The 11,875-nt window shown below is 41.7% G+C and overlaps 1 protein-coding gene across 1 annotated transcript; it reads right to left on the reverse strand.

Annotated features, from left to right (window-relative positions):
- Positions 1-1,019: 1,019 nt before the first annotated feature.
- LOC124409840 lies at positions 1,020-11,666 on the reverse strand. Its single transcript, XM_046887738.1, has 8 exons — positions 9,350-11,666; positions 5,014-5,102; positions 4,864-4,943; positions 4,646-4,770; positions 3,871-4,335; positions 3,442-3,771; positions 2,753-2,905; positions 1,020-2,639 (listed from the first exon to the last, which is right to left on the reverse strand). Exons 1-8 carry the CDS (start codon positions 11,015-11,017, stop codon positions 2,214-2,216), a joined length of 3,336 nt encoding a protein of 1,111 aa, XP_046743694.1. The 5' UTR covers positions 11,018-11,666; the 3' UTR covers positions 1,020-2,213.
- Between the last annotated feature and the right edge of the window lie 209 nt (positions 11,667-11,875).

Consider the following 11,875-nt stretch of genomic DNA (forward strand, 5'->3'; position numbering starts at 1 on the left):
TAAAATAGAAAATGTAATTACTACATTTTTGATTGAGTTTTAAGGGGTAACAAAATTGTTAGCAATTATTACTATTACCAGTAAAACAGAAATAAGTTTTAATGTACGCAGACTGTTCCGTACATAATGAATGATAGTAACAATAAATGTTGAGAACAGCGTTTCTTAATATTTATTGTAATGAACATATATAAAGTAAGCAATAGTGTTATCTATTATATCTTGTACGAATATCAAATTGAGGGAGCTCAAAAGAAGCAAAAGTCTAATATTTCATATTATGTCGATCGGTAGGAAAAACTTGGTTAGCTGATTTAGTATTCCTGCTATAACACAGGTCAACGAAAAAAATATTTTCAAAAACTTTTCGAATCAATGTACCTAAATATATATATTATGTATTTTTGGGTGCTGGAGCTGTACTTGGTATGAGTTTGTTTTCATCACCAACGATTCTTTCTCAATAAGCTATCAATTATATATATATATATATATATATATGTATCAAAACATAGAAAAATTTTGAAATGAAAAATTAAAAAATCCTAAGAATTCCTCTACCTGGTCTCAGTAAAATTTTTTGCATAGCTTTTTCTTCGATGTGATGCATTCTGTTGTTCTCTGTGAAGCGACTAACAGCAATGACCCATCATTTTAGTATTCCGGTAACTTTATAACACTAAAATATAATGCCGACTTAATAATATTTCGATTAAAAATATTTTCTATGGGTATTTTTGGAAATAATTTATCTTTATTTAATATATTAAAATGTGAGAAATTTTCAGGTGATAGAATTTTTTTATCATTATTTTCGGAATCAGCACACCAAATGATACAGGAATTAGCTAAAATTATTAAAAAAGTTATTTCATCGTTGGCCTGTGTAATTAATAGGTGATATTGCTGATGATAAGAATGAGCTTAACTTAAAAAGGATCTGGATTGAGGACCGAACCACTAATGGTAAATTGATGAGCAGGGAAAGTATTCCAAGATTATAGATCACGTATCAAATATATCGGTAAATAAATGCTTTTATTGACTTATTTTATAAAAACATGCCTGTTCATCTTAAATAACCACGTATTATCACACTACATTAAAAATATTTACAATTAAATTTCGTGTGTTTCTTTTTTTTATCTTGTAATTATTATATACAGTGTTTATTTTTTGGTTCAGTTTGTCTTTTACGTTACATGTATTTAAACCGCGTATACATATGCATACTAAACGAATTACGATTATTATTATTATTATATTATTCTATACGAATTATTGTCAACCTTTGATGAATATCAAGTGAGGTTCTGTAGTTACTACTTAGTGACTGCAATTGTGCTTTGTAATTCATTTGCTAAATTACAACAGTTTTTTTTTTACGTTCACATGGCAATGCTAAATGAATTATCGAATATGTATTGTATATATTATATTTGCATCGGATAAATATATACGCCAGTGACATATTAAGTGACGTATATTAATACCGTAATCGTTTGTAAATTCGTTTCTTTTTATCACTAAAAATCGCTGTTTTAATTATCGTCCATAAAACCCAACGTCAGTTTTGCCATTTTTAATTGAAATCAGCGTCAATTTGCACTCCGTTTAAACTAGTCAGTGACGTTAATCACTGGGAAAAATATCACGGTGATGTTAAATCCCGTACAATTACCACCGCGCAGAACAGATTTATGCATGACGCACAAGGTAGCACGTTGCTGCAATGATCAGGGTGTAAAGTGAAGAAAAAAAAGGAGAAATAATCAAATTCGAGAAACATTGAATTTCGTAAAATAATATTGTGTATATGTAAATGTTCGATATACGGCAGAGCAAAGATATCACATTGATATCCTCGGCCTGTTTGATAAAATACGTATAAATTAAAATTAGATACTCGAATATATCTCTATAGTGACTGGAATAAATTTGTCGTGTGATATTTTTAAGATGATTCAAGATTGGATTATTGAGATTTATTCATATAGCTGCAGAACGAATGCTAACTTCGCGTCGCGAAAGCTTTCTATTATTTCTCTGTACGTATATTGCACACATATACGTATAGCCAATAAATACAGTATCGCTTACACCAAAATTAGAAAATGTTATTTTTAACTAGGTGAATTTAAGGTGTAGCTATAACATAATCTTCTAGAATTTTCCCTTCTCGTATACCTACGAATTTTACGCGTATAAATGGTTCAATGGATCACTTGAACGTACGTCGCTGGGAATATTCCGGTTCTGCCCCTGCATTCTCCGACCCACCAGCCGTCGGCTTGTTTTTCATGAATGGTTATCAAGTCCCCGGGGATCAAGCTCAATTCGTCATTCAAGTTAGCCGCGTATTGGTACATCGCTCGGCATTGTTCCGTTCTGTTATTTTTCACCGTTATATTGGTCGATTCGATATCTTGGTTGTTATTGTCCTCGGAATGATTGCTGAACTCGTCAAAATCACTGAAATCCTCTTCGTCGGGCGGGTTTTCCGAATTACCATCACCGGCTGTCCGGTCAGCCCAATCGCGGTTGTCCGTTTCCCGATCCTTCGACAAATGGTTATCCAATTCGTCCTGATTGTTTTCTTGCAGCTGTTCCAACGACTCGTTTCTTACCCAATTTGGAACCTGAAAATCACGACGCAAAGTTAACTAATTTGAAAAGGCAGCTTCTTTGCTCGATCCGTACAATGTATCGTATTGCTAGATATAATTGTTAATTTTTATATGTGTATACTGACCTTGAGAACACTCTGTTGTAGACCCTGTCTGTCTCTTGATACTAATATGTGTTGTGCCAAGGGATGTTTTCCCCGCTTTCCGCCCTCGATTTCCGAGAGCGCCCCCCCGACTTTATATCTCGCAGCTTCCAAGTACGTAAGCATGGACCGCATCTGTAAATATACGTGTTTTATTTGGGATTTCTTCACACCGATTAGAGGATTTTTGATAATTTACTTAATTTAGCTACTGAGGAAACTTTAATGTTTTCTATATCGTAGATTTTCGAGGTAAAAAGTTGTGGAGTGAGACATATCCATAAATCTTTAAGAGATATCCTGGTGGATACGCATAAGTTATTACGATATCGAGAAGTGACGTGCAAGGCCGTTACTTCTTTCCCCGACATAAATGTATGTATACGTACAACGTGTAGCCTGCAGTTTGTACAAACACGTATATTTAATACAGATTATAAGTAAAAGGCAAGGCCAGTCCGAAAAATATCGACTTTCAATCGGTTGCAGATATATTCCTATCGATGCGAAGGTTGTTGCGTAAAAATGTCAATTGCATATTAAAATTCGAGTGCGAAACACCGAGTTGAATATTCAGTTTAAGAAACTGGTTCGCTCGCAAACGGTTCGTGAAACGATCGTAATTACACGCACGTGTCACGGTAAATAAGAAACAGATAATAACGCCATACGTGATGGAGTTTCTCCGTGACATTCTGCGTGCTTTCGTCGGCAGCGAATGCTGGTGTTGTAATGAAGGCTCTGTGAAGCGTTTCCAAACCCTCCCTTCCGCGTTTTTCCCGATCTAAATCCTGCCTGATCAGATGTAGCACCCTGACCAAAGCCTGCTTTCTCCGTTCCCGGTTCATCGCCAACGTAACGTGTTCGGCGTAAAAATCGGGCAACAACTGTTCGGCGTTGGTGGATTCGTTGTTGTCTATTCTCCGGGTAAGATTCCTTAGGATTTCAACGTCCTGAAGTACGTTGCAGCTGTGAATCGGCGCGTCAAGACGCTCGGCGCTCTGCAATTTCAAATATCGAATATATTGAAGCGGTTCAAGTTCATCCCGGCGTTTACAAAAAGCGGCTGGGTACTTAGTAAAAAGAAAATATCGACCCACCTGCTGGAGTCGAGGCGACAAAGCGTGCAAATGAGCCAAGTAGACGTTCGCCAGGTCTTTTAGTGCGCTCAGCCTCTCCTCCTCGAGGAGTTCCATTTGCTTCGCACCTTTTCGTATCGTGCTTTCGTACTCCAGTCTCGCTCTTTCGGCTCTGACGCTTACGGTGTAAAATTCGGTGTCAGCTCTCCTCGAAGCATCCTCGGACTTTCTCCTTCTCGTCTCGAGTTTGTTCGCTTCTTTCTCCGTCATCTGATGATTCGACGATTTATTGTTGTTCTGCTGCCCTTGACTCATCGACTGTATTCGCGCGAGGTCCTGAAGACGCTCGTTGTCTCTCGCACAGGCGAAACTTTGCTTTTTACTTTTCGCCGCCACGTTCCTCCACTCCTGCAAAGATTTCGCCGACTTGTCCACTGAATTTTCAATCACCTTTCTAGATCGCCCTTGAGCTTCCGCGACTCCCACCTGCAAATTTAACCATTAAATATGTATATCTATTATAGGCATGGATATATATTATATATATTTTCAACACACAATATAATGATCACGGAGTCAAATCGTTGCAGCCAATTGATGGATCTCCATATAATTGCGCAGCCCAATTATTGCCTTTCCTATTCAAGACCAATTATTTTTCACACTATTCTATTTCTCTGCAACATTGCTTTTCTACAATTGACCACACTTTCACCGTCGTTATAAACTATAACACATAATGACTTTTGTATCCGAGTAAATTACGCTTGACAGCGAATATAGAATCGTTTTTTACCCTCAACGGTTTTGCCAGTTGTTCTCCAAGCGCCATTCCCCAGACTCTGTGGGCTTCGGCAGCTGCATCCATTTCTTCCCCGATGCATCTCCAAGCCTCGTTTACACCCCCCGCACTGTTCCCTCCTAAATTAATTTTGAAGAGCACGATAGCATCATTGCACTTTGAAATAACAGCTGCGCTATGCGCAGAATGACCGCTACATCTTACGTACATACCTTGATCCCTGGAGCAGGCCTTCGTCAATTTTCCTCCCAGTTTGCTGAGTCCCTTCGCATACGTTGCTTCCAATTCAGCCCTTTGCGAAGAAATGGTAGTTGTTAAATTTTAGTTTAACAAGCTGGATTATCGAGAGAATTTCGCTTTACCTTTCATGGAGAATAGCCGCGAGCTCCTTGCAGAAATCACCGCCCTGTTTAACGTATCTGCGAACATCTTCAAACCCGCCTTGACCACCCTGAAAGATAGAAAATTTAAAATCGTAGACATTTTTTTCACTCGCGAAGTGTGAAACCAAGTACCCGTGGCATGTGTACGTTCTCTTGCAATTATATGTGTACTTAACGAGTGAAAGTATGCGCTGGGTGTAATAAGATTTTCTTATCCTGTATAAAACGATTATTATTTTTTTTTTAATCATCATTTAGTGCATTATGAAATAAAGTGGAAGATAGATATCAACACATCAATCTTTACATTTAAGAAAGTATACCGATAATACCTGGGGTTGAATACTATAGTTTTATTTCTGAAACGGTAAGAATTATTTGATTTCCAATGAATCAAAAGCTTGCCTTCGTTATATAGGTTTCAAACAAGATGGGGGTTTTCAACAGTAAATGAAAAAGAAAGTCCAATAAACTGTGAAGCAAATTTCCGCTTATTGTTGCGAGCGAGAATAGACACGATATTACACTGCTCTATTTACGAAAGGATACTTTGGAAAAGAAAAAAAGAAGTAACAACGATTCCTCGCCTCGAGACGCTTGAATAACCTGAAGAACCTGACGGTAACCGTATTTCGTGCCGGGTCAAACGTTCTCCGCTGTCTTTATTGTACGACCGTTACTTTAGATTTTCTAGAGCCTAGAGAAATTGCGAGCGCCTGCATAAACCCGAGTTATCGCGAAATTCATCGAACGTTGAAGAATTAAAAAGAAAAATCATCTCAGTTCCGTTAATCTCTTGTCTACATCGTTATCCTACCGATTCGGTTTCGCAATCAAACCTCTCGAGTCTACCACAGCTGCGCATGTAATTAAAGACGTTTGCCGATCTCCTCCGCGATTCTTGATTAACCAGAATTGGAGCCAAACGGTTGTAAGCGAGGTGTCGCAAAAGACGTGAAAGTGTATTTAATTTCTTTTCTCAATCGATGTAAAGAAGTAGCCGATGAACTAACTTCGATTTTGCGGTAGATGATTATAATAGCTTCAACGTCTCATAAGACTTGTTATATATACATAGGTATATATAATACCCGCGAAGCCATCGGGTTTTTACCTCCCCTCGTCGGAAAAATAAAAGAAAAGCCCACGTTTTTGCCTCTAAAATCAATCAAGCAATTGCTTTTGCTAATTTACTTCCGTTTGACATTTCGCCTCGAGTCAATTTCACTTTTCACTATGTAGTACGTACGTACATAATAATAATACATTGGCGGTGCTTTACGCGCTGCTCTGGGTATCAAATAGAGCCGATCGCGGGGATTGATTTAAAAATAAAATTACTCTTCTATAGGTAGAGGAGAATTAAGAGTTCCCTGGGTAGACCTGCAGGCCTCCTGTACGTACACGCGATATTTGTTCATGCGTGTTCGCTCACGTGGTATCGAGGATATATTTACACCCGTATACACCATCTCATACTCAATGGGCGCGATCGAGTCGTCGACTTGGCATAAGGTCATGCTTGGCTAGCATTTTGGAGGAGTAGAGTATATAGAGTGACGGCCATCCTACGGCAGGCTGATCACGGTTTAGATAACTCACGATCAGCTATAACAGCGGCTCTAGTTTTACTACCGTAAAGTGAAACTATTATAAGTTATTCTGCGTGTATAAACCCTGTATCTTCGCATTACCGATCGGAATGCGAAAGATGTCGAAGTGCAGGTTATATCGCAATGCGATAGATTCTGTTACGCGTTACAGACATATAATTTACTATACGTATATCGAGCCGCAGTCATCGTGAAAAACTTGCTTTTCGAAACGACAGGAAACGTGCAGTTTCGTAGACCGATTTCTCTCTCTGGCGAATCTCCGCCTGGAGGCGTGTGTACCATACTATTACATTATATTATATTATATACACCTGTAACTCGCTTGAAAGAAAACTATTCTTCGAACAAGAATCTCAAGAGACTCTCGCCTGCATGACTACCTTGTATCCCCTATATCTATGTACAGTGCTGTCGACTCGGCAGCGGTTATAATATTAAAATTACTGTTTACGATTGTATTATGGTTGCTGGTTTTGTTTGTAACAAAATTAACGGTGCACTTTCAAAGAATATTTTATATGCCTATATATACTCTATGCGGCCGTTAAAATAACGACCCGCAGTCTGTATCCTATGATGGACCCGTTGAAGGCTGATGGAATTGTAAATCTTACCACAAACCTTTCTCAGCTATCCGTACTATCATTATGTACCTACGGAAGTAGGATTTTTACGTTTCAGCTAATCCGAAATTACCGATTCTATACCCGGATATTAATTTTTCTGAAAACATCTGCAGCTATAGTGATGAGTAAGCAGAATATATTATTCGTACAAACGTTCAAATCTCGTGACGATTCTATACCATTTTACTATTTCATGTCATATAGCGCATTTCAAAAAATCGGGCGTTCGATCTCGCGGGACGATAACGATCAGCCATAAACATACTAGGTATATATACATATAGATGGATGCGTGATTCCTGAAATGCTTTCTTTTCATTTCATTTTGCGCTGCACGTAGTCGAACAGAATTTCTCTAGCGCCAAACCGTGTCTTGTTTCCAGACTGCGTAGACAAGCATCAGGCAGCCGAGAGGTTCAAGGAGAAATATACTTATACATTGTATACCTACAGCTGTAGGTATGCTTTTATTATAAATGTATGGATGATGCGTACGCGTGTGTATGTATGACATATGTATGGGTGGTATAAATTGTATACGTGCGCGTGCCTGCGTACGAACACAGATATATTTTCTCTACACCACTTTCCCACACTTTCCATGACAACGATTGCACTCCGCGGCACTACACGGCGCGCTTTTTAAAAAATCCAGTTAGATACTTAAAACGTCTGCGAAATGAGCGGCGCGTGATTTGCGAATAAATAATTACTGAATAAATGTGCGAGAGTAAACGAAGAAATAAACAAAAAAACAAGCAGGAAAAAAACCACCGGTTTTAATCTCGTCTCTCAAAATCTCAAACTTATAATCCTGAACGAGACTGCAGATCTTGTTCTTTGGTGTACCCATGCAGAGACTGAGAGTGTCGTTCGATACTTTGCTCTGGTGTAATTACATATTCCTTTGAAGAATACAGCCCACAATATACGCCTCTGCTTGAATTAACATTCGTGGAAGGATGTTTCACGTTTCTTAATGTTTGTTGTGTTTTTAAAAATAAAATTTTTATTCTTCTCCAAACTTGTGCACCAAAACGATATTCCACTAATATATCTGACCGAAGCCGATATACTTTCTTGCCGATATACAATCGCCTTGCCAACTCGGTACTGACCGAGTAAAGTCGGACTAGCGAACGATCATCGTCACTATTTGCACTACCATATACGAACATGAGTAATGTGTAACGTTTATTCTAACGGTTGACTGACCTTTCATAATAATTAAATTCCACAAAGCGAACCTCCACCCGCACCCACATTTATATGTATATACATATACAACATATGTATGTACCAACGTATGTTACGTATCACCAAAAAACCGTGACGCGCAGACATGTAAATATTGTAAATGTTAATATGCAACCTGTCGTCCTCGGACTCTCTACCTGTTTTGCCAATATACCTATATGTATACAACCTAACGCTTGTATCCATCCGTGACTGTTAACGAGCTAAATGAAGATCTCTATCCGCATCAATTTGCGACATGTAATGTTAATCAATAGATTCCCGGTTGATTAGTATTTTGTTGGAATCAAAACTGGAACGAGTTTCCATTCTAATCAAATTTTATGTGCCAATGGCTAGCGACGCAAGTGACAAGAGAAAGCAAACGATACGTTGATACGGTGAAATATCTATATAGACAAAACTCGCATCAGTTTTGAATCCTGGGAACCTACTGATGAACAGTAATGTTCATTAATGCCTTTCCCTTCCGGCTACCTTATTTTCGGCCCCCAAAGCTAACGATAAATACGAGTTCGATTCTATACGAATTATGTGACAATGACTGGCGATGCAGCCGACGTGAGAGATTGGAAGCCATTGTCACATAATTCGTATAGAATCGAACTCGCATTTATCGTTAGCTTTGGGGGCCGAAAATAAGTTAGCTGAAAAGTTGAGGCATTAACATGAGCATTATTGAACATTCCTGAAAGGCTGTATATAATGTATTTAACTTTATTCTGCCTAATGCGATAGAACGACCCTTGACACTTATTAAGGGACAAATTGAGTTAGTTAATCGGTTAATGACCATCTCCTGATTACACCCATTACCTCCTCTATTTCGTGAGCTTGCAACAGATGGGTGGACGCCATTAGCCCCCTGATTGACCCGAGCATTCTCCGCCTGATTAGACCCGGAGCCTTTCCTCCCGATCCAGTACCAGCGGCAGCGACACTCTGGTCCTTAGAGACGTCCGACTCACTGCAGGCAGCAGCCGCGGTGTTATTCTCCTCATTCTCGCCGTCCGAACAAAGCTTGTCCATACTGAACGAAACCGGCGCGAATTTCAACCTCGTACCGGTCAAAATATTCTCCGTACTTTTAGTCTTTTTACCGAGGTGAAACGGGCTCGGAATCGTCAGCTTCACTCCGCCGCCACTTCGCCCGATTCCCTCTCCCGACGGCGACGATTCTCCGCCGATCTTTTTATCCGGCTCAATAGGCGATCCGTGCGAGTCTGGCTCCGGACTTCGGTCCAATCGAGACGGACTCGAGCCCTCAACGTCGGACTCCGATGCCTGGCCCTCCTCGGACACGGAGGACAGCCCGAATTCCTCGACCCTGGGCACCGAGCCGGCCTCGAACTTCCTCTGCCTGTTCAGGTCATAAGACCCGCTCTGGCTCCCGAGGTGCTCGAGCTCCGGACCGTCCTGGCCCATCGCGCCAACGGCCTGGAGCCTGGCGTGTCTCGTCACAACGTCGCCCAGTTTGGTCTTCTCCTCCTTCAACCAGCTCCGCATCTTCCCCCAGGCCTTGCCGATCCGTCGTCTTTGCCGTTTCATCCTTCTTTCCCGGATGCTACGCTGCGCGTCTGGAGGACCGTCGACGCTCTCGAGGTCCGAGGAGGATCCGCAATTCGAGAGAACGCTGTCCCGCGTCCCGGACGCCTGAATCTCGATCTCGGACTCCTCGAGGATCCGATTCGACGTCGAGGATGCGTCGGTATTAAGCTTGTCATCTTCGTCCTTGGAGGAGAGGGTGGCTGTTTTGACGGACTTTGGAACGTCGTACCATTCGTCCTGTACCGCCGATTCCTGAACATCTGCGGAGCCGTTCTCGAGGATCCTCTTCGGGGATTTTTCCACCCCGTTTGTATTCTGCGGAGCTTTCGAAGTCTCCCGGGGACTTTCAGCGCTCGCAGTGCTCTTCGGAAAGTCGTAAAGTTCGTCCTGCGTCACCGGATCGAATTTTGCCTTCGAGGTCTCCGGGTTGACGATCTCCTCGGTGCTCCGGGTCACGATCACGTCCGGAGTCCTCGAGGCCGTCTCGTCCGCGCCCAAGAAGCTAAAGCTTATCCTCGGCATTCCATCATCATCGACCTTCAAGCAGGTCGTCGCTGTAAGCTCGACGCTCGAACTGTGTCTTCGACGTTCTCCACCGGTCGATTTTTCTCCACCGGAAACCTCATGAAACTCGATTCCGTCCGCCTTCAACGGTTCCGCGCAGACTTTGCTCAGACTGTTCAAAGCCGCCTCGACGTTGTTCTGATAGAGTACCTCCTCCACGATCTGCACCTCAGCGTCCTTCGGCAGTCCTTCGTCGAGGCTTTTCATTATCACTTGCGATTCCATTTTCGACCCGGCAAAATCTCGGCTGTGAACAATCGTGGGAGACGGTAAGTCGTACCAGGTTGTACGCGGGTCTGCGGTCTCCGTCATCGACGATCTAGACGATCCGGAGGATCTAATCGACGTCCAAACTTGTCGAACTTCGTTCATAGTTTGTGTAAACTGGCCTCCTTTCCTCCCCTCTTACCCCTCCTCGTGCCTCAAATCACCTCGTCTCGTTAACTCACAACGACTTTCGTCGTAGGTTCGTCATCGGAACAACGACGACGACGTCCGTATCTCGGCGCACAAAAATGTTCGCAATTTCTTTGTTTCTCCAAGGCAAACAAGCCTTATCTTCTCCTCGTCGGCTCGTTCATCGCACCGATGACTATCCTCCCAGGGCACAGCAGTTACCAAGTGTTGTTTTTTTATCGTCGAGGCGTATCTCGCGAAAATTTCTTTCCTTCGCACATTTGACCGACGATATCACCCACCTGCAGCGGCAAGAGGTGTACGATCGCGGAATACCTCGACTCGAACTTAACTCGTGTAGCAGAGCGGGCTGCAGGTAAACACATACCTGCCTGCCTTATACAGCCTTATAACATCCAGACACACACGGCGGAGAATCGAAACTCAACAAGCATACGTATGCACGACACTTGTTGCGGACGTAATGAGTTTGAAACGTATCAAACTCATAACATCGGGTCCCCGTCGGCCGGCTTGTATTACGTAAACAATACGCTCGTTCTCTTCTCTCTCGGCTTAACGTTTACTGCTTCACCTCTCCTCTCGGCTACAATTCTTTGGCCAATAAATTTCAAATTTTTCGCTTACATCCGTTATACCTTAAGTGAAGAATAATCCGTTGCAACCGTCTGTTTGTAAATCGAATCCACGCTTTAGATCCCTGACGATTCCTCGCGCATCGTCAATAAATCGTCTCGTGGAAAATGAAATATCCTTGTTGGTTTTCAGGAGAGTCCGTAGAGCCGTTGAGACGGCTGTATAACAAGATTCAAG

The sequence above is a fragment of the Diprion similis genome, chromosome 8, assembly GCF_021155765.1.
Source record: "Diprion similis isolate iyDipSimi1 chromosome 8, iyDipSimi1.1, whole genome shotgun sequence".
Classification (NCBI taxonomy): domain Eukaryota; kingdom Metazoa; phylum Arthropoda; class Insecta; order Hymenoptera; family Diprionidae; genus Diprion; species Diprion similis.

What these genes read in the sequence shown, in the direction of transcription:
- LOC124409840 (XM_046887738.1), bottom strand. Translation starts at nt 11,017, where the DNA reads ATGAACGAAGTTCGACAAGTTTGGACGTCGATTAGATCCTCCGGATCG. An exon ending in GCGGCTATTCTCCATGAAAG is followed by an intron (nt 4,944 to 5,013) that starts GTAAAGCGAAAT and finishes TTCTTCGCAAAG; the next exon opens with GGCTGAATTGGAAGCAACGT. An exon ending in AACTGGCAAAACCGTTGAGG is followed by an intron (nt 4,336 to 4,645) that starts GTAAAAAACGAT and finishes TTAAATTTGCAG; the next exon opens with GTGGGAGTCGCGGAAGCTCA.